General features: G+C 38.8%; 1 protein-coding gene across 2 annotated transcripts in view; it reads right to left on the bottom strand.

Moving 5' to 3' along the window:
- The window catches only part of CHD1 (chromodomain helicase DNA binding protein 1), a 46,968-nt gene that overhangs the window by 5,385 nt on the left and 18,689 nt on the right, over nt 1–22,894 (bottom strand). For both annotated transcript variants that reach the window (XM_083464371.1, XM_083464372.1), the window contains exons 7-31: nt 21,209–21,474; nt 20,544–20,769; nt 19,496–19,596; nt 19,049–19,227; nt 18,456–18,583; nt 17,382–17,598; nt 14,267–14,356; nt 13,808–13,998; nt 12,168–12,356; nt 11,840–12,002; nt 11,241–11,393; nt 11,062–11,133; nt 10,534–10,683; nt 8,964–9,112; nt 8,265–8,361; nt 8,085–8,180; nt 7,097–7,273; nt 6,800–6,960; nt 5,821–5,862; nt 4,664–4,794; nt 3,256–3,394; nt 2,448–2,598; nt 1,215–1,337; nt 997–1,134; nt 12–269 (exon numbers count right to left, since the gene is read on the bottom strand). In XM_083464371.1, coding sequence (XP_083320497.1) covers nt 12–269; nt 997–1,134; nt 1,215–1,337; nt 2,448–2,598; nt 3,256–3,394; nt 4,664–4,794; nt 5,821–5,862; nt 6,800–6,960; nt 7,097–7,273; nt 8,085–8,180; nt 8,265–8,361; nt 8,964–9,112; nt 10,534–10,683; nt 11,062–11,133; nt 11,241–11,393; nt 11,840–12,002; nt 12,168–12,356; nt 13,808–13,998; nt 14,267–14,356; nt 17,382–17,598; nt 18,456–18,583; nt 19,049–19,227; nt 19,496–19,596; nt 20,544–20,769; nt 21,209–21,474 — 3,787 coding nt within the window. The remainder of the gene's footprint in view (nt 1–11; nt 270–996; nt 1,135–1,214; nt 1,338–2,447; nt 2,599–3,255; nt 3,395–4,663; nt 4,795–5,820; nt 5,863–6,799; nt 6,961–7,096; nt 7,274–8,084; nt 8,181–8,264; nt 8,362–8,963; nt 9,113–10,533; nt 10,684–11,061; nt 11,134–11,240; nt 11,394–11,839; nt 12,003–12,167; nt 12,357–13,807; nt 13,999–14,266; nt 14,357–17,381; nt 17,599–18,455; nt 18,584–19,048; nt 19,228–19,495; nt 19,597–20,543; nt 20,770–21,208; nt 21,475–22,894) is intronic.

Here is a 22,894-nt window from a genome sequence, read left to right as displayed (position 1 = left end):
GACTTAATTACCTTCTCTTCTTTTACTTCTTTCTCTCTCTGCATGTACTCTTTTGCTTTACTTTCCTTCTTCTCTTTTGCATCTTTTTCCCTTAATTCTTTTTTGTCCTCTTTTTCTTTTCTCTCCCTTTTCAGCTCCCTCTTGTTTTCCTTGGCCTCTCTTTTGTCATCAGCCTCCTTCTTCAGGACAATATCTGCATCAGATTTTTCTTCATTTTCTTTTTCTGCTTTTATCTTTTTGCTTGGATGTTTTACTGCAGCCATTTCATCCTGGAACATACACGCGTGTACATCAAAATGCTAATTTAAGAAGTTCAGATATAAATATTAGAATCATTTAGTACTTGGTCATTTCTTTTGGTGACATAGCCCTCCATTCAGTTCTATTGCCAAATTTTTATTTGCCACAGCTGCTCCTTTTTCACCTACACATTCAATGGAGCAGAGGTAGATGGAAAAGAGAGCTTCAGCAGACTGGTGCACCAACTTCCAATTTAAATTCAATGTTCAGTTTGTTCCACTTACTGTCGGTCTCTCATGGGAGCCTCCCAGAGCTGGGTAAGAAGACAGGCAGAGCTTAGAAACTGCCTCATATGGGAGACAAGGCCCACTCGGCTCCAGAAAGGCGGGGTGGGGGTTCTGGGGTTGTTCTGGCTATGCGCGGTTTTAGCTGTACGCTCAATCCCTGGAACCTAGTTACCATGCAAGTTGCAAGTTGTCTGTTATTTGCCCAATCTATTATATACTCTGGCCATATTTCATTTGATAGTGGTTCAAGTCAAGAGAGCTAGTTCACCAGAGGGGTGAAGTCATGAGATGAAATGTCATCTGAATTTGTTGTGGTCTGAGGAAAACCACTATTTTCTTCACTACAGCCCCCTGGCTGAAATATGGGGGCTATCTGAATGATAAAACTTCAAAATGGCCAATCGAACAAATAAATCTAATGCTTAAAAATTATTACTTTTTGCACAAATTCAAACTTCTAGATATTCACCTTACTATCTTCCTCCTCTTCTTCCTCAGACTTATCTGAAGGTGGTGGTGATGTATCACTCTTTGTCTCCTCCTTAATTTTTGCTGCTTTTATGGTCTTACTCTTCTTAGTTCTCATTTTCCTTCTTTTTGAGCCTCCCTGAATATCAGAAAAGTGCCATGTTAGATACAAGTTCAAGTAGGTGCACTTAAAAAGAGAATACACAGAAAATAACTTACTGCCCCAGATAGTCTTTGTGCTTCCTTCCTTGCGAGATCCTTACTTAGTAATTTTATGAGGTAGTCTGCACGGGTCTGCAACTGTTTGGCTTGGGGTTTCTTATCTGGATCATCTGGTAGAATCTGAAAGGGCAATTTAAGATGATTTTTTTCCAAGTACAGAGAGTTTTATCAGCTTGATGGATAAGAAAAGATTCACTAAACTGGGAGAAGCTGTCTGAATCTAGATTCTTTCAGCACAACTTTCTTTTTCTTACCAAAAATGGAACACAAGAGTTCTTAAAAGGCCTGGTTTTCACCTCATCCCTAAAGATATCTAATGAAGGCGCCAGGAAAGGCTCCCCAAAGAGAGCATCCCACAAACAGGGAGCCACCGCAGAAAAGGCCTGTTCTCATGTTGCCACCTCTGCACCTCTCATGGAGGAGGCACACAAAGAACAGCCTCAGCTGATGATCGCAGGGTGAGGCAGTTCATATGGAGAGAGGGGGTTCTTGAGGTACTGCAGTCCTAGGCCATTTTAGACTTTCAAGGTAAAAACCAGCACTGGAAGCTAATCGGCAGCCAGTGCAGTTGACCCAGGATTGTGGTAATATACCCAAACTGTCTTGCCCTGGTGAGCAACCTGGCTGCCGAATTCTGCACAAGCTGAAGTTTCTGAACCATCTTCAGAGGCAGCCCCACATATAATGCATTGCAGTAATCTATCCTACAAGTTACCAGAGCATTGATAACAGAAGTTAGGCTATCCCTGTCCAGATAGGGGTGCAGCTGGGTCACTAGCTGAAGAGGCCACATGAGCCTCAAGCAACAGCAATGGATCCAGAAGTACCCTCAAGCTACATACTCGCTTCTTCAGAAAGTGTGTAACCCCATCAAGAGCAGGCAACCTCCCACCCACACTGTCTAGGGAACCGCCCAATAAGTGCCGCAATCTTATCTAGACGGAGCTTCAATTTGTTGGCTCTCATGCTGTCCATTAGAGAGGAAAGACAATAATAATGCACCAGTAACAAAGGAAGCCCTCTGTAAAATTTTCCAGGGATACCATGGAAGAACTAAAAACATAAAAGACTAAAGTGGGAATGCAGAGTGTGAGAAATGAGATACAACAGTCAGTCTCATCTAAATGTCTCAAATCAGAATACAGTCCACTTGGCTACCCCCGTAACTATTCAACCAGCAATTTTTGATCTCCTGAATAACATTATGTTCAGACAGACAGCAGGACTTACCTTGTGTGTCAAGTTGAGATCTGGGTCCATTTTGATCATTTCCCAACTACCATATCCATATTCATAGATGCCTATTAGAAGATTAGAGTCATCTTCCCTGCCCCAGTCTATATCAAAATGAGCAGCCTTAGTGTGACAAGGAATGGTGTATCTAAATGAAAAACAGTAAGTTCACAAGTATTACCTCTACTGGCAGCTAGATACAATATAATCATTAAAAAAGGAAGCAAAAACAGAAGTTTAATGGCACTCTTCTTCTAAGATTTCAGTGTAGAACACATGGTTCCCTCTCATTTTATTTTTTACATCAGTGCTATGAGCAATAGTGACCCATGTGTGGGGCAAGCCATGGAGCTACCCTCTGGTACTGCTGCAGATTACCTGGAAGGGCTGGGGGGGGGGGGGAAACATGGTGACGAAACTGTGAAGGCACACTGCTGAGAGTGCCATACTGACTCTGTTGGTCCATCTGCATAGCCTTGACCTCACCACGCCTCCGCCCAACCCCCTCCCAGGTAAGTTGCAACAATGCTGGTATCAGAAAGGGGCTCTACCAAATAGGCCATGAGTTCCTGAACTATCAGGCACTCCAACCACTATACGACACTTGCTCTGCTCTTCATGGGTCTCACTCCTCCGATCTGTGCATAAGAGTGGCTAGAACAGGAAAAAAGCTAGTTCAGCTGTGGCAAAAGCCGAGGGTGCTGTTATGTGAATGGAGATATTCAAACTCCTGAGCAATGATGTGGTCAGAACTCCCTAGCAACATACTGCCCCCCCCAATCAAAATAAAACAAATGTAACAAACCTCTTCCTTTCCTCTGGATCGGAAGGAATGGATTTATGCAACGGTTCCAGCTCTTCTTCATGAGAGATGACTAGTTTTGCATTTACCTGCACTCCCGATATTCGGAACGTTGGGCCTTTAACTTTTCCAAGTCTGCCCCCTTTCAAATAAGAATATAAAACAGGTAAATGTTAGGTCAGTTTTATGCATCACTATTCCAAAATGTGAAGGAACAAGATGCCCTTTCAACATGAGGTCACTAGAAGGAAGAGGTAATCAATACAAATGTGCTTCAAGGGCATGAACCAACACTGTGCCAGATAGAAAAAAAGCAACAAGGAGTGCTGCTGACATGGACTAACAGTTTCAGGTCAAGTGAAGAATATGGCCTCATTTATACCTCACACATCTACATAAATCTTATCACAACATAACTTAATCCATTAATTGGTAACATCCAGCTTTTGTGCTTCTGCCAAAAAAGACACCCAGAGCAGTTTTAAAAACAAGCAAGTTACTGTCCTGAGGTTTATAATCTACACCAGAGGTTTTCAACCTTTTTGAGTTCACGGCTCCCTTGACCATCTACATTCTTTCTGTGGCACCACTGTGGGGCTCAGGAGCCCAGTTATGTCACCCCTTGCCTGCAGAGCTGGCAGCTTCTCACCCTTTTATTGAACACCCTTTTATTGTGGAGCGTTCCCTCAGCCTCCTATCTCCTCTCCTTGGGAGACCGCCGGGCAGCCGCTGCTGCAACTAATAGCTGTGCAAGCCTTTGGAAGGCAGAGATGCAAGAGGGCATCAGAGGAGGGAGGGAAGGAAAGAGGGACAGAGGCCAGTGTTGCCCGTGGCACCCCTGACCATCATTCAAGGTACCCCATGGTGCCATGGCACACTGGTTGAAAACCACTGATCTAAACAGACACAACAGAAAATGAAAAAGGAACGGGGAGAGAGATTGGGGGGTGGGGAAGCAAGACCGGGCTCCAGTTTTTAAAGTGCTTATGAAAACAGGCTGATTTGGAAACAGTTCAGGAACAAAAGGAGCTGGTCTCTAGGAAGTTAATGGAGGGCTCTGCATCCCATCTCCTGCTCTCTCCTGCATGCATCTGAAGAAGTGTGCATACACACAAAAGCTTATACCCAGAACAAACTTAGTTGGTCTCTAAGGTGCTACTGGAAATTGTATTTATTTGTACAGTTATGAGTCTAGCTGGTTTGGAGCTAGGAAGAAACACCAGAACAATCATGGGAACTACTGCCAATCCCATATCTCTGTTCAAAGGCTGTGTTTGTCCACTCAGGAACATGGCCAAGGAAGGTTGGGACTGCTTGTATGGGCAGAAAAAGAAGAGTCACAGGAGCTCACTTCTTTACTTCTTGGCATGGGTTATAAGCAATCTCTCCCTCCACCCCCTGGAAGCTGTACCTGCTCTTTCTTGTCCAGATGAGATGTCCTTTAAAGCCTTGATACATCCATTATGTACCAGCTCTCCAAGCCGTCTGAGGTCTGTCTCAGATTTATCAACTAATTCAGCATCTCTTGCTATGGCATCTAACCTGCAACAGAGCAGAAGTATCATAGCTCTCGTATCAGTACGTGAGAAATGAAAAACAGAATATGCATTAATGCTAGATATTTATACAACCTTCTTATTGAGGAAATTCAAGACATCAACCCTCCCCAATAGCCTCTTGTGGTAGCACTCCCTGGTGGTCACAGCAGGCAATGGATGCATATATATATATATATTTTAAATACCTGTTCTACCCTAGCCTCACCAGGTGCTCTAACAAGGCACACTTGTTATTTGGTCACTCAGCATACTGCACTGGCAAATTCCTTATCCATTGTTCTGGCAGCGGCTGATCTCCCCTCAGCAATATGAGTAGATTCCTCCCATCCCAAGCTTCTAACACACCCAGTAGGAGCCCGCTGCTAATTTCAGAGAAAGAGGGTTTGATTAGACATAGTCCCTTGCTAAGTGAGTAATGTAAATTAGCTTTAGGACAATTTTTCTCTCTTTCTAAAACACACACCTGCTCTGTGTTAGAAAAATATCACGTTACTGAACATCTCAGGTGTGAATTATGCTTCTGACTTTGCTTGCTGCCTCTTACATCTTTGGAGTGCAAGTCTCCTGTTATGTCCAAACATGGCAACTATGGTCACCATGCTCAGAACAAGCCAGGGTCCCCAGCCAACTTCAAACCAAGAAATAGATTTCCTGAATTATCATGGGGGGCCAAGCAGAAAGAAGATGCCATGGTTTGAGGCAAAGCTTGAACTAAGCTATGTTTTGTTTGTTTGAACTGCACCACTCATTTACTGACTCCCCCCAAAATAGCAAAACCACCTTATCTGTGCTCCTTGAACATGCAAGGAGCAGTATTAATAATTATACTTTCCCATGAATAAATGGATTTTAATACCTACAATCATATTTGCACTGGAAAAATCTATCCATCACCATTTCAATGAATGATCACTGAAACGTCAATGCTGTTTTTGCCTTTTAAAAATGCAATGCAGGAATACTTCATTATAATTTAAAAGGTTCCCAGCTGCTAGGTAGGCAAGCTTACCTTTCAAGAGGTCCCCCAAATTTCTTGTAACTCTTGATAAACCTTTTTTGTAAAAACAAAAAGTGATATGTTAATTACGTGGTCCTTATATCACATCTTTTTCAAGATAAACCAGTAAAATATGCATGCAAGAAAAATACACTACGTAAAGTTAAGAAGGGAAAATATTTGGTAACTTCAGTGAATAAAGACAATCTATAGAGGATATTCTACTGAAGTTAGCGTGCCCACAAAGAATCTATATGAGAGAATATAATGTGTAAATACAAAGCTAAATTTCAAAATTCTTTTTTAAAAAATGTACTATCTTCCACAAATAATATAAAAAAGGTCTCGATCCTATATGCATTTACTCAAATGTAGGTTCCACTGAGCTTTTTGTGGGGATGGGATTGAAACCAAAGTCACTTCAGAAACCGATGTTTTAGGCTGTCAAAATATGGCAATGGAGAGTAAGAATACTTTTTAAATTATGAAAGTAACCAGATTCATGTTTACTACAGTAAAGTGTCTAATATGTCAAAATAGATACTATTAAATATTTCCATACACTACCAGATGCCATACAGAGAGAAAGAGATGCTGGACTACAACCTTCTCTATACTGAATTGCCATTATAGATTGTATAAATATTAATTTATTTCAATCCAAAATCCATGCTATTTGGCAACCCAAGCAAAAGGAAATAATTTGAGTTTCTTTCTAAAATGGCTTGTAGAACTTTAAATGGGGTGGGGAAGATGCAGGTACTGCGATATAAACCCAAAATTCTGTAAATGTAACCACTCTATTTGAATTCAAACAAACATGTACCCTCAATGCAATAGCTTAATGTAATGTGTGAAACAGTATTTATCAAAGTAATTGAAAAGGAAGCGTGATTTTTAAGACATGTAACATACAAGCATTTCAAACTTCCAATGAAGAATTTTCCTATTACTTTCCCCTTGTAGATCTTCCCCCTTCCCCATTTCTTACCGCCGAATCTCTGCATCACTAAATCCTTTAATGTTTTCCCGTGGAATAGTCCGTGGTCTTCCACGTTTTTTGGGTCGTTTTCTTTCCGAGATGGAGTCACTATCTGATCCAGAATACCTTCTGTTTCTACAACGTCTGCCTTCGCTTCCGTTGAAGCTGATCTGTATTTTTTATTTTAAAAAACAGTGCAAAATTTAAGTGTTCCATTTCTGAAACTAAAGCAAATTTCAACATTTCAAGTACAATTTCAAGTACAAAACGCAATGGGAAGGAAAGCCTCTCAAAAGTAATCTTTACCTGTTTTGCACAGTTTCTCATTCTGGGTAACATATAAATTTCTTCCAGTTCCTTTTGCCTTTCCTCTTCTTCTAATCTTCTCCTATGGACCTCTGGAATGATTTCTTCCCAGTTCCTTGAATTTTGTTCAGGCTCCAGTTCAATGTCATCTTCATCCATATTGGAGAAATTTGCCACCTGTTAAAATGGTAGTTTTGATAAAAGTAATTACAAATGACAACACACTCCAAATACAAGAATCAGGGCTAACCTGAGCATCATGACTTCAATGGGTCAACTCTAAGCATGATTAATCTGGGATCCTATCCTTTGTGCAGTCTTCCCCAAATGTGTTTTGGTCATCTTTTCTGCTTGTCTGTGTTAGAGGCCCTAGCATAAAGTTACTGAGGGCTTGCTAACTTACAGACCAATCTTATGCATGCTAATGTGGAAGTTAAGTTCCAGCGAGTCCAATTACTTACTCTCAATACTTACTCACAGGATAGCAGCCACAGTGTCAGATGATTATATATTTATTTATACACACTATACCTCTCCAGAAACTCAAGGAAATTTCTAACAACAATAGTAAGCTTTCCTCTTTTCTCTCTGGAGTCCATACAGGTAGGACCATGCAGAGTTTGTCTGAAGCCCAGGGCAGGAGTCTTGCTAGAATAAAGTTATAAACTCGAACAAAAAAAATCATCTGGTCCCTGGTGGGGGGCCCTTGCCAGTTTAGCTTTCCGAGGCAAGTGTACCTGCCTCCCCCTTTATGGGTCTGCATACAGGGAAGAGGCACGAAAGTTCTTAGTGAGCTTTAAAAAAATTAAAGAAATTTCAACATTCAAGTGTTTAAAAAGGGGTAGAGGTGACCACATTCTTCTAAACAGATTTTGAAAAACTGTTTCCCGAGGAAAAACTTGGAGCTTTTAACAGAAAGCATTTCTAAAACGGAGTTGTTTTTAATAATTTTTGCTTAACATAATTATGGAATGAAAAAGTACAGTACCTTAAACTGGGAAAGCAATTCATCTCCGACACTTAATGGGCCAGTTTCATTTTCCCGTGTTTCAGCCCTCTTCAAGATTTCATCTATGTCCATTTCCTGAAAAAAATAAAAATAAAATCTTACCGGTGGAATGTTGATTTGAATAGACCAAGAAATCAAATGCTAGGATGTTAACCTTACTTGTGGCTCTTGTTCTTCACCTTCCAGTTCCTTAAAAAGTTCCTCAGCACCAAACTTTAAAATAGCTGACAGCTCCTCTTTGTTAAAAGGAGCAGAGCTAAAAATAAAGGGAACATGTTACTCTTTTACTCAGCACAAGGCACAAAAATGTGTGTCTCTAAGATACTAGATGCCCACAGACAATGAGCTGACACATTCAATCAATAACATAAATTCAGAGTTTCTCCTAGAATTGTGTCTTGGTTCCTTAAGCTTCTTAGGTCACCGTAATCCACAGCAATAGGGAAAACGTCAGGCAGAGGGATTCTCTTCCTTTGGTTACTGCCCTCCTTTCTTCAACCCTCCCCTATGTTTATCTTTCTATTATTATATTTTTCAGTAGTTCTGGGTCAATTCAGTTTGGCTCCTTCAGAACCATTGCTCTAATAAGGGAGGAAGGAATCAGTCTGAAGCCATCTTCTATCATTTGAGAAGGGCAGAAAGGACTGCATGATGGGAAAGCAAGCGATACCTCAGGTGAGCTGTTAGCTTCAGGAGCCAGGAGATTTAGCCCTGACATCCTGAGAGAAAGAAGATAATTGGCAAGTTTTGTAACCTTGGACAAGTCAACATAACTCCCTTAACATTGTGAAGGATTATCTGCACATTTTTGGGAAGTTGTCTGTTAGATATGCTTACAGTTCATCCCCAAAGGTATACCTAGAAGGTGCAGAACCTGTGTGCAGCACAGTCTTTCCTGTAGTGTCCATTCTCTGAATGACAAGGTGATCTAAAACCATTTTCTTCTTGGCTCTTTCCAGGATATCTTCCTCTACAGATCCTTTAGTGACTAGCCGATAAATGTTTACCTGTGAACAACCAAACAAAAAATAAAGATTTACGGGAATCACTAAAGTAATATGAAATAATGTGAAGTTTTAGTCACAAATAAAACTCCCGAATGCCTTGGCAGTCGAACGTTCTGGCTCCCGAATGATCAAAAACTGGAAGTGAGTGTTCCGGGTTTCCGAACGTTTTTTGGAAGCTGAACGTCCAGCGCGGCTTCCGCTATTGTTTCCGGTGCGCCTGTGCAATAGGAAACCAATTGGAAGCCACGCCTTGGTTTCCAAGCGTTTCAGAAGTTGAATGGACTTCCGGAATGGATTCCGTTCGACTTCCAAGGTACGACTGTATATTAAATTTAAAATGGCATTCATATTTTTAACTCCTCTTAAATGTGTAATGCGCTTGGAGCAATTATGTGGCAGTCTTTTAGAGGTATTTGAATGAACAGTATATTCCAACAAGACACGTTTCTACCTCCAGAGGCTGCAATTCTACAACAAGAAACCATGCAAGCCCTCAATTCTGCAGTGAGAATCAATTTCTGCTCTAACAACACAGGGGGTAGTGGCCCAGAGAGGATATTCTCTGTGGCAGCGCCTAAGTTGTAGAATTCCCTCCCCACAGAGGTGTGTCTGGCACCTTCAATGTACAGCTTCTGGTGAACACTGAAGGTGCAGCTTATAACCTTGGCTTTTACGTTTGAGGTATATATTTTTAGGATCCACCTTATTTTTGTGATTCTAAGTTGTTTTAAACTAGTGTTCATATTGTGTTTTAGTGTTGCAATCTGCCCTGGCACCTTAGGGTGAAGGGTAGGCAATAAATAAATAAAATTTCATATGTGAGTGCTGTTGCTGCTGTGAAACCCAAATCTAGTTTCCTATGGCCTTGCTATCAGCATTTCCCCCTTTTGTGAATCTTCCCTGCACAGATGCAAGGAGATGTTAGGCTGATCACAGTGGTGGAATATCTCCAGAATTCCATGGCTAGCCTGAAAGCTTTGTGCATAGTTTATGGGGAGCAGAGCTCCTCTGTCTCTGTGGAGATGGGAGCACACACAGTTCACTGCTGGTGGACTGCAGCCAAGGTATACGAAGCGTACTTGCACTCTTTTAAATATATTCTATCATAAACATTTATATGCTAGTACTGTGTTTGTTGGAGTCAGGCTGCTAGTTTTGGGAACTGGGCACATTAAAGTTGTCTTTCTATTAAAAATTCTTTAGTTAATTGTTAACACACACCCCCCCTTAAACAAACCACATATTGATAAAGACAAGTAAACTAACACATCCATAAAACATGACCCAGACATTCAAACCACGTCACTTGAGGGGCGGGGGGAATAAACACAGATAAACACACGTATATATGTAAACTGGATTTCATATAATTTGTTCCTGTCCCCAACCAAGTATACCTAAATCAAACAAGACATATGTACCTGTTTCTTCTGCCCAATCCTATGAGCTCTAGCCTGTGCTTGCAGATCATTCTGAGGGTTCCAGTCAGAATCAAATATAACAACAGTATCTGCAGATGCCAAGTTTATGCCTAGACCTCCAGCTCTGGTAGACAGTAAAAAGCAGAAGTCCTGAAATTAAGAGAGACGGGAAGGCTGAAACAAAAACTTAAAAATATACCTAACAGGAGAGTTAACTGATACATTTTGACATTCAAAGTACTGTATACATTAAAATTGTTTTAAACTACTTAAGAATGCAATTATTCTAAAACTGCCCAAAACTGTACCAAAACATTTGTCTCCAACACAAACAATGTTGTAAAATAAACTGCTAACCTTAAACAAAGTACTACAGTTCCATTTTGTAACATAAAATCCTGGATTTCACTATGAAGGTTTTTGTTATAGCTGTTTATAAGATGGGAAATATCCTTTTCTGCTGCTAGAAACAAAACACATTCCTTGAAAGATAAAACAAAACACAAAACAGGCAAGTGAACACATTACCTCAGAACCTTCTGCATTAAAATGGTCCAGTGCTTGTTTCCTCAGTTCTCCTTTTATTGACCCATCTAGCCTCTGGAGAGAAAAAGACCAATTAGACTAAGACTGTGCTAGTGTGTAAACAGCATGAGGCCAACAAATAAATGTGCGCCCAGTGATATAATTTAACAGTAAGCTCTTACCTGAAAGGGAAACTGACGATATTTCAAATATTCAGCAAGGATGTCCAGCATCCGCACCATTTGAGAAAATATAAGCACTCTGCTGCCACGTTCTCGTAAGCGAATCAGCAGCTTGTCTAAAAGAATGAGCTTCCCACTACTCCGGATTAAATTCTAGAAAGAAAACACAGGACATAAAAAAATCAACGACTGCATGGAAGATATGTCTGTACATTAACGTTAATGCATTTTGTGGGAACTACCAGAAACCAAAGGTAGAAACCACAAATCAAAAATTTAAGGAAGTCTGAATATGCCTAACACGATTACATCTATTCCTGTGCACAGAATTCTTAGATTTAAAAAGCTACACCATGCAGTGGGCAAGCAGGGGGAACATTCTCAGCTGCAGCACCATGTTTGTGGAACTTCCTCCCCAGATATGTTTACTTGGTGGTTGTAATAAAATAATAATAATAATAATAATAATAATAATAATAATAATAATAATAATAATAATAATATATTTCCTAGGCTATTTAATTAACATTTAAAAACCCAGTAATCTGATCATTGCATTTTAATTTGTTTTATATACAGAACAAGACGTGAAATTTTACCTGTAAGGCCTCCTGTTTAATATAGAATTCATTATCATCTGGTGGTTTAATGAGGTAGCAATGATTGCAACACTTTTTGAGCTCCATCATGACATTCAGAAAGCCTGAGGTACTGCCCTTTGAACCTTTACTTAAGGCTTTGTAATTCCTAGTTAAAATCCACCTGATATTTTAAAAAAAGTGTATTGTCAGTAATGAAACTGTGGAAAACAGAAAATTTTAAAAAATGCTTGCAGGCAAGCAGGCAGGCAAACTCTTTACTGTATAAAAGAAACCTGCTCACTTTTCACTGTATGAATTATTTTGACAGCCACAATAAATTACTTACTTATAATATTGCTTTTGCAATGCACTCATCTCCATTCTTAAAATTTGTTCAACCTTGGCAGGAAGAGATTTTTCTACGTCCTTCTTAACTCTCCTTAATAGAAATGGTTCGAGTTCTTTGTGAAGACTTGCGTAGCCAAATTCCCTTCCTTTCCCATGTTCCTCTTCAAAATCTTCCCAAGAAGAAAACCTTCAATATAAAATGTAACATTCTAAATTGTGGCAAATTTTCAATATAACCATTGTGGTAGATTTTCAAAATAAACATACATGCTATGCCAGTAGTCTTACTGTACTATTATACATGACATCCTGGACATACACACAAGTTCTCAGACTTGAGAAAAACAAGCGTGTAATCAGCCAAGTTAGTAAGCCAATAGAAAATTTGAATTATGAAAAATAAATGACCCTTGTTTTTAAACATTTCACTAAGTTCTATGCTACTTAGTTTTAAAGCAGCTTAAGCACTGTACACATTCCTATACACACTTACTTAGCAGTAAGTCCTACTTGAATTTAATGGGACTTACTTCTGAGTGACACGCCAAAAAAGAAAAAAGGGGGGGGAAAAAGCTCTGCTAATTTATTCTCCCTTCTTTTCTGACAGTTCACCCCCATTTTAATTTCCTTCCACTTTGTTCATACTTGTCCATAAGAAAAATATGGGCAAGTAGCAATATTTAGGCTGTTGTCACTCTCTCAACATACTGAAGGAAAAGTAAAAGGTAAACAAACAAGACTTTACCGGGAGAGATATAAACGATTCTACTGGCAGAGATCATACGGATACAAAAAACCCCACCCCTGTCTTCAAAGGGTTCTCCAATAATCCCCAGCAAGATTCCTAGTATAGCCACAATGCTCAGGTTTCTATCTTAATAAAAATATGTATAGTAGTTAGTAGAAGTAAACAAATAATCGGAGTCTTTTCAGCAGCTTTCTGTAGTTGCACAAATCTACAAACTGCTAATGTAAGCACCCTTTAAAATTAAACTGGTCTAAGTGATTCTATTTAATTTATTTAAATTGGCTGTTGCTGTTTAAGGGTTTTTTTTTATTTGATATATTAGTTTCCTGTATTATTAGAATAATCATTACTATCATTTTAATTTCCTGTTTCTTATTATTTTGCTTCGCTACCCTAAAAGCAAATCTATGTTGAAGATGTATGGTTTACATAAACAGATAAAAGTAGCCAAAATATCAGAAGACCATTATTTACCTCTATTGCGAGACTATATTGAAAATATACAAAACAAAGGGTTGTTCTCAACTAAATTCTACTCAAGAGTAGACCCATTGAAATTAGTATACATAAATTGGGCATGCCCATTAATAGCAGAACTTAGGTGGACACAAGCCAAAGCAGCTAAAATAAATAGGTGACCTCTGATGGCTGTTACCATTATGTTCTGCCTGTAAGCTTCCCAGAGGCATTGGACTTTTTGTTTTGTTTTAACATGGTTCCAGTGTCACTTAAAGCAGGCTAACACCATAAACAAATAAACTCTCCAGACATTCTGCACCAAAACAAAGCAATAGACAAACCAGCAAAGCTGCAGTCCCTACCATTTTTCAAGGAGTGCTAGTTAAATAATTCTCCTAACTGTACATGGCTAGTATAGTAAGTTTACCTACTTATCTGGCATGATGAAGTGCAGCAAGGACCAGAGCTCTTTCAGGGAGTTTTGCAGAGGTGTTCCAGTGATAAGGAGGCGATGATTGGACTTGAAGTCTATTAATGTCTTGTACAGGAGGGAATCATCATTTTTTAATCGATGGGCTTCATCTACTCCTATAAATGCCCAGTTCAGACCACCAAGGAATGACTGTTCAAATAAAATAAAAATGAATGCCTTTTTGTTTCAGAGATTAAGCATTTAAAATGGCAATTTAAGTGATGCTGAAGAAAAATGAGCATCTAATCTATTAAAAAAATTCTACCTTCTTCCACAAAATTGAAAACGACTGCCTTTTTCAGTAATAAAATTCACAAGTCACTTCTTCTATTGAACCTAAGAACTGTTGACAGGCAAGTCTAGTTCCTTCAGTATTCTGCTTTCATTTTGAGAAGTGAGTGGTGGTCAAATTACTTACCTTATCCTTCAGTAAAATTTCGTAAGTTGTCAGAAGGATGTTAAATTTCAATCTTTTGGTCTGCGGATGCATCCATTCATGTGTTCTTATCTGCAGACAAAGTTGGTGAGAAATTAAGGTTATGAAATAACCCAAATTCTGATAATATTCGATGCTGTTAGCTTCTAAACATTAGCTTACACACAAGCTAAGTGCTCATAAATATGAAAGTGAGTAAGTAGGATCGGATTAGAATAGCTACCTATTGAGAAAGCAGCTAGTGCTGCACAACCAATGCAATATACTTCTGCACCAGCACAACTTAACCTGTTTCTTTGTAACTGTCCCTTTGCAGCTATGTTACAAAACAGAGAAACTGATCCAACTTTGAGTGTAAACCACACATGCAGTACACAACACAAGCAATTACCTTGCTCATTCTGGTCCTTCTAGAGAGCCTTTATGGAAGAAAGATCCTACACTAAACAGAGGTAGAAGCCAGGGAACTAGCTTTTATTTACAAGCACATTTCACAAAAGAAAATGCATATTTTGTCTTTTTATTTACTTGTAAATCTCTATTTCCCTTGAGAAACAAGATAACAGACCAGACTGTGGCAAAGTCATTCCCTCTGGGATGAGAGGAAGCAAGATTAAGATTGATGAGGGAAGAGCTTTCTCTTAGGTCCATTGAAAAGTAATTTATTAACTTATCAGCCTAACCTTTTCCACAAGGTTGTTGTGAAGATAAAATTGGAATGGGGACCAGAATCAAGTAGGTTGCCCAGACCTCCTTGGTGGTATTAAAATGCTGCATTATATCTATTTATCAACACACATTTTATATCCATGTATCTCTACCTATGTAAAACCTGTATCTAACTATCCGTGGAAGTGTGTGTAGGCTTACAAAGATAATTATAAGCAAAGGTTCATAACTATATGAGAAGTCCGTAAGTAAAAAAAACCCAACCACCACCTTTTCAAGACGCCGACCTAGGAACTGTGCCAAATAACCTAATGAGACAAGTTTCTGTTGCTCAACTGCCTGCTAATATAAACCTTGTTAGTACACCTGTTTATATGAATTACGCCTGTTTATTTGCCAACTGATACTGAAATTCCAGGAGACTTAACAGCGCTGCTTAGAGCTCAACATATACTTTGAGTCAAATGAATTCTGAGGAATTCTATGGAATTCAAATTGTAACACAATTTGCCCAGGGAAGTGGTGATGAATACAGCAACGGACTTCTGTTGCATCTACAAAGCAAGGAAATATCTTGGCTGTGCTGCTGTGAACTTCAGCATCCACAACTTGGAGCACCTTTTCTCCAGCAATTTACTGAAGTACTTCAGAGACAGAATGGCTCGTTTCCTCCTACTGATTTCCAGCATGGTAAAAAAATATGCCCAATGCCTCATGGGCTGGAACCATTTCTAAAGCTTGAAACTGAAGCAGATATGACTGATTTTGAACAAGTGCCTGAGAAGGCTTTTCAATCATGTACTGGGCACAAACCAATTTCTAGATTAGTATCATCACTCTATTATGCACTGTTCTCTGACATTTTCCAGGATCAACTGATCTGATGCTGTCATCTCTCAGATTGCAAAGGCTATAAATGACTGCCCACTTACAAAGCAGGACAGGAGGGTAGTGCCACTGATTAGAAAGCACACTGAGATACTTAGCAGGGTCTTGGAAAACCCTTTATCCTCTGGCACCTGAAGTTGCTACACTACCACAATTCCCACCGCACCCTTCTCTTCGGACAGTAACATCTAATCCAGATTATGCTATTGGGCCTTTAGGAGAGTTGGGTCCTATGGCGTGATGGGGATCTGTAGGGAGACACATGAAAACATTTCACTGGTTCGAAAATGGGTATCTGGTGAGTTGGGAGATCCTATAAACAGGTCCTTCTGAGTCTAGGTGAGTACTGCCTGAAGGCTCAATCATGATAGTGACAGACAGGAGAAGTTCTGTGGAACAGGATTGTTTCTGGCACGGCTATAGTCACTACTGCTACCTGGCTAAATATATCTTACTGTGGAAGAAAGAGGGATAAAGAGTAACAGTTAATCATGTTCTTGCCTGAATGGTTTGTTCCTCAGAGTGGTCATCTGCCCCACCACACACCTGCCCTGTTTTACTGTACAAATGAGGAACTGAAAGATGGAACTGTTATTCTGCAGTACTTTTTTGTTTCCTAGCTTTCCTTCCTTCTCTCTCCCCCTCCCTTTTGCTCCAAACACTTCTTTCTCTTTAGAGGCAGGAAAGCATTTCACCCCAGCAAATAAATTACTTTGTGAATAACTTGTCAATCTGAATCCTGCATTCTGCCATGAAGAGAGATTGACTTCAAAGTAGCTCAAACTATTGTCTTGTTCCCAAGAAAGAATTAAAGCTCCTTGAGTATCGGAGTTAAATGTGCTTAATGCTTGATCAGTATAACACTTTACTTCTTGATCAACTATGAGGAAGTTTATTTTAACAAACAGCAAAAAGCAGTCAGTGAATTTTATTAAGAAAATTTGTAAATTAAAAGACTGTTAAAATATTGCTTAGTTCAAGGGTAACAAAGAAGGTTAAATCAAAATGAATGGAAGTATTATTTTCAGTTGCATTTGTAGTAGATTCAAAAGAACTGATAAGCATAATGTAAATTTCAAATATAACATGCTAAGACCTATAGTTTCATATTTTACAGTCCATTCCATTACTGAATAAAGCTATTATCCGTAAATACCTCTCTAATGAAAGTAATCAATTATTACATTTTAACTATGTGAGTTCAGTAAACTGAAGCTTGAATGAATACTGCTTTTTGGTTAGTTGGCCTCCCTTTGTCTTAGCAAACAATGGAAGAGTCTCTGCCATTTCCTAGATAGCAGCAATGTATTTGGCAAAAATGAAAGGCTAATATTTCTCTGTAATTCAACCAAGTATCAAAATATTGGAGAATAGACACTTTATTTTACTTACAAAAATATTAAATATTACCAAAAACAAGCAACTCTTTAAAATAAATGTGAAATTTGGTCAATTTTAATCTTTCCAATACCATCTCTGTATAAGCACTAATTTTGGATCTACTAAGAATACAGTGACACTGTAGAATTTGATCACTTACCACATTTCTGCTAGTAATATCCCCCAGATAAACTACAGCATTCATCTGGGGAGCCCATATCTCGATTTCTCTTTGCCAAGATGTCAAAGTGGAAAGTGGTACTACCAGCAAGAAAGGTCCATATAACTGGTGTTCATGAAACAAATAATTCAGAAAGGAGATAGTTTGTATTGTTTTGCCCAAGCCCATTTCATCTGCAAGAATGCAACTGTTGCTCCTGTAAAGTGAGGTATATAAAACATGGCAAATTTCAGAATGACAGTTGCAGTATTTCTCCCACAAGAGCAGATTTCACCATTTTGCAGTGGGTACAAGAGGAATCATCCGGGGGGGGGGGCAGTGGGAAAAAGACAATAGTTCCCCAGGAAAGACTGGAGGAGGACATTTCAGAGCCTAGCAAAGACCCTGTTACCCCAAGGATTTTGAGAGGGGCTTCTGTTCCTTCCCACAATGAATTTTGGGGATATAGCCTCTATTTTCCCCAGGATAGCAAAATTTCATCACTGCATAGTGCGAAAGGTTGGCAAAAAAGGCCAGACTCTCAGGAAAGTCTAGTGTATGGAAATATCTCCCTCAGCATATGTCACTGGTGGGGTTAGGTCATGGTCATCTGTACCATCGGACAACAGGTGCAGCAAAGCGATTCAGAAGCTTACGTAGTCACTGACAGGACAGAAATGCTTTGTTAATGGCACAATCTGACCTAGGATCTGAGAACCTTCCCCAATTTTTTTCCATTCAACTTGTAATTCAGGGTACACACAGAATCAACACACACCGCTCATTTAAACACACATATCAAACAATAAAAACTGAACCATGTAAGTTTAAGTCCTATCTTCAGATTTTAACTAGCTTTCAATTTTTGATGATCATGCTTTTTTTTAAAAAAAGTCATGCATGAAAATAAGAATGGGATATAAATAACTATTTTTGTACAATCCATAAACATAACTACCACACAAAGAGATATATTTATTAAGTGGCAAATGTGTATGACTATGGTCCTGTTAAGCTTGTAAAATAAAATATGTGTATTTAACATATAATTGCAACATTTTATAATGTACTTACTTGCACCAAGAGTGAGCTAACCAGTTCAGTCCATTTAACTGATAATCTCTTAGCTCTAAACTTTCATGCCCTCCAATGTAAGATGGTTGTTTCTTTAGGGCCACAAACCTTGGCCTCTGCTTTAAAACCTGACAAAAGAGGAGTGGTGAGAATATCACTTCTTCTTCCAATTCAAGTATAGAAAATTAAAACAATCGTTATGCAAGTGAAAAACTGAATCTACTACAGCCAAGGACCAACTTCCACCCTGAGCATCATGCTTAAAAAAGTAGTTCTTAAATAGTTGAAACCATTAAAGCTTATACTTCTTCTTTTTGGATTAGATTTCACATACAGCAGATGAAGTGGTAAAGCTATGCCTGGCATCATTCAGTCAAATGCCTCTCTATACAAAATAATTCTCTGACACAGAAAATAAGATGTCGGGAAGAACGTTAGGCTTAATCCCTTATTCCTAATCAATAGTATTCTATGCAGGTTTCTTCTTCTTTTTGAATTGAGCTGCCATTTGCAAAATGGCAGTGGTATAGCCTGACACCGGATATTACTTCAACTGAAGGAGACATTGTTAAAAGAAACACTAAGGTACCCACCTTACAGTCCTTAAAAGGAGTTGTCTTGGATTGATTTCTGCTAAAATACTCGTCAATGCGTGACTGGAATTTTTTTGCAATGAGAGCACCATCTTCCCAGCTGCATTCTGAGTAAGGGAGACCCTGCCATTTACAATAATAGTCTGGATAACCTGCTGCTGACTTCTGATTTGAATGAGCTGTGGGAAATATATGTTTAAAATGAAATTTAACACTGACAGATAATTAGGCTCAAATAAGGCACTATGCTGAACAACTCATGAATAGATGAACAACTTATGGATATAGCTGTAGGGACACTGACATGTACATTGAAAGTCTTTAAAATAGTTTATAAAGTATGATGAGATACAACTTCTTTCCAACTACATGAACACAGAAAAACTTAAATGCATGCATTATGCTGGTATATCATCATTATTTCTAGTTTCAAAATCTGTCACTTACCAATTATTCTTTCTACTATTTGATACTGTTTGTGCAAATCATCTGTGAGTTCTTGCTGGCAGTTATAATATTCCACATCCTCTGGAGAAGCATTTTTTAACCTGGAATGAAATTACACAGTGTATTCATTATAACCCTGTAGAATGTATAGTTTACTATTCTTCTAACTTTCAACAGAAGTACAGGAAGACTGATTAGAAGGTAAGTAAACTGGAAATCTATAAAGTTAGAAAGCACAACCTGGAGGTAACATTCTATTATTCTCCTCTTCCTCTTTTTATTTTTGCAACAGTCCCACAACATAAATGAGGTTCAGTTGATATATGTACATAAGAGGTTCTTGCCAATAGATTGGGCGGTGTGTGTGTGTGTGTGTGTGTGTGTGTGTGTGTGTGTGTGTGGAGATGCAGAGAGCTCAGTCTGCATTCAATGAACTACATCCAATGAATCCTGTTGGCAACCCTGACAAGTCAGTAACTACTATTAGTGTTTTGAGTCAAAGAAATATATTGGAATCCATATTTTCACTAATTCTTTCTTACCCAATGTAGCCCCTCCATCCTACCAAAAGGCTATTGGTTCTTCTGGAACAGTATGGAGTGGTCTCCAAGTGCTGTGGACTACAACACCCATCACCGCTGCTAGCATGGCCCAGGATGATATGAGCTGTAGTCCAAAACAGCTGGAGGGCACCACACTGGTTATCCCTGTAATATGGCTTAAAGGGCTGCAATTGAGAAGAGGGATTGGTGAAAATAGGGTACCTCACCTTGTTGTAGTGGAAGCATTTCTGCTGGCACAAAGCCACAACTGGATACAGCACACAGTAACCATTAAGAATCCTGCATAATGCTGAACCTTAAATCTGCAGATCAACAGTACTATAGTACTTCGAATTTTTAAAAAAAACATTATGAATAAATTACATCTGCCTTATTCAGCATTCTGCCAATTATGTTCATGCATGAATAAAGACATGTGCCAAATGAATACTTCAATAATATACAATATGTGCTTGTATTATACTTTTACAATAAACAATACTTGCCACCGTTTTGTTTCTTGATCCTTTTTCTTATAGTTGTCCAGTTTCTTCATTCCTCTAACATTCTGCTGTTTCAGGGTTTCTTCCGTTTCCCAAGTGTTATGGATGTGAGACCAGCCTTTCCATTTAATCAAGTACTGCACGTCACCAGGTTCTGTTGCTTTATCAAATCCTGCATTTGGATCTCCATCAGCTTCAACTGCATAGATAGTGGTTGTAGCACCAGTTGCTGAAAAAGAGCATGACAACAGCATCAACTGCAATACTAAATGGCTTTAGATAGCACAACAAACATTGTTAGATTGGTTTTAGATGACAGAAGCATCTATAATCACTCCGTGAAGTTGTACTAGAATGCTGGTACATCGCTGTGCTATTTAAAAGTTCAATACAAACTATATTAATGCCAAAAGTATGTGTTGACACCAACATATACAGCAAAACTACAGCAAAGAAAGTGAAAAATAGGACAGCACTGAAACAACATATATAACCAAAATATTTTGTAATACATACAAAAAACCCTAGCAGTTTTATTAACAAGGTTGTTAAAGTATCAGTTACTGTACCATTCACAACATGTACTTCTCATATATTTCATCCAATAGAAATAATTTGAAACATTATTCATCAGCTTGAGAAGTTTTACAAATATAAGTCAATATTACCTCCTTTTCTTCCAATGCGGCTATCCATGAATTTTTCAATTGTCTCAAATTCATCTTCTTCAGGTTGTGGGACATCCTCTCCACAGACTTCCAGCAGATCATCTGAATCTGTCTTTGCTTCTTCAGCTTCTTTATAACTAACATTTACTGTTGCCTGGCGGCGAGATCCTCTTTTATCATAATCGTCGTCATCGTCATCATCATCTGATGAGTCAAGCTGCCTTTTCTTCTGCCCCCCACTTTTCTTTCCACTTTTTTGCTTTATTCTTAAACATTTGAAGAAAAATAAAAGAAAAACAGACTTTCATAACACTCATCAGTAAAAGCCCTAGAATAAATGGCAGGCAAAGATGCTCAGAACCCTGTAGGTTGTGCCGGAGCACCAATTTTTATTAACTTCCTGTAGTAAATCTCTGAATCTGAATCAGATTTCTTTTCTTTTCTTTTTTTGACATTTTAAAAACATTTTTATTATACTAAATGTTTGTCTATTCAAATAAAATACCCAACCGTCCCAACACCATTAAGGAGTTGAGTCTAGCCAGTTTCTTATACCATGCCAATGGAATTTGAACACATCAGAAGGCAAGGGCCAAGGTTGTGAAAAGAGTAGCCCTTTGGGGCATTAAGACACATTATAACCTTGGTTGTTTTGTTTTTAATCCGCAGGCATTGCTGGCATAGCATTTACTGTGGATGGATTCTGAAGTACAGCGACAGCCACAACAGGGAAACATCTAAAATGCTTTCTCTCGACAGCCAGCTTCCCACAGTTAATCTGCTGGGTTTTATTACTTTTATGCTCCAAGTGGCGAAAACACATGGTTGAAGGTTTTCTCTTTGGGGGTGGGGTAAGAGCTCCCAACAACCACTTCTCCCATCTTTCTATTATCAGATGGTTCTTCTTGAACAGGTCCGGTTTCTTTTAGCAGCTGGGTTCTAGGTCAGGCTTCTAGGCTCCACCCTAAAGAAGCATTGTGGCTTCTCTTGCCACATTGAAGCACATCAGCATGAATTAACATGCCTGAGGTTGCAAGCTTCTCACAGAAGAGCCTTAACTGGACCTGGCCTCGCTAGGAAATAAAAAGTCATCTCATTCTCCAAAAGCAAAACAAAGCAGATGGACAAAGGATTCAACGGGCCCAATTGCACACTATCCAAATAAGAACGGCCATTGCGAGTGACATATTAGTTTCTAAAGCCTTTGTCACCACATTCTAATCAGTTGACTTTGCCACAGCCCAATGCTTTCTGTACTCTGGTTGCTGCCACTCCGGTCAATCAAAAGGAATAAAATATAATATTGACAGGACCTAGGAATGCATTTGAACACTGTAAAATAGAGAACTAGCTTATATGTGCCTTCTCCTTCTGTCTCATCTGAAAATGATCCAGACACAGGGCGATATCTCTATAGAATAGAAAGCAAGTTCTTTAGAAGAAAAACTAAGCTGACGGCTGAACTAGGAAGCATCTCCCATGAGTATGTTTTAAGGACGCACCTTGTTTTTAAAGTTATAAGTTGTTTTTAATTTAATAAATTGTTCTTAAAAGTTGTTTTAAATTGTTTGTTTGTAGCACTGTAACCCACCTTGGGACTTTAGGATGAACAGTGGGTAATAAACCACCACCCTAATAATTACCATAATCATCATAATGTTTCTTAACTATCTTCAATAAAGGAGG

Source organism: Podarcis liolepis (assembly GCF_965112155.1).
Source record: "Podarcis liolepis genome assembly, chromosome: 11".
NCBI lineage: Eukaryota > Metazoa > Chordata > Lepidosauria > Squamata > Lacertidae > Podarcis > Podarcis liolepis.
The sequence above is the reverse complement of the archived record's forward strand: the minus strand, read 5'-3'. Positions and strand labels throughout refer to the sequence as shown.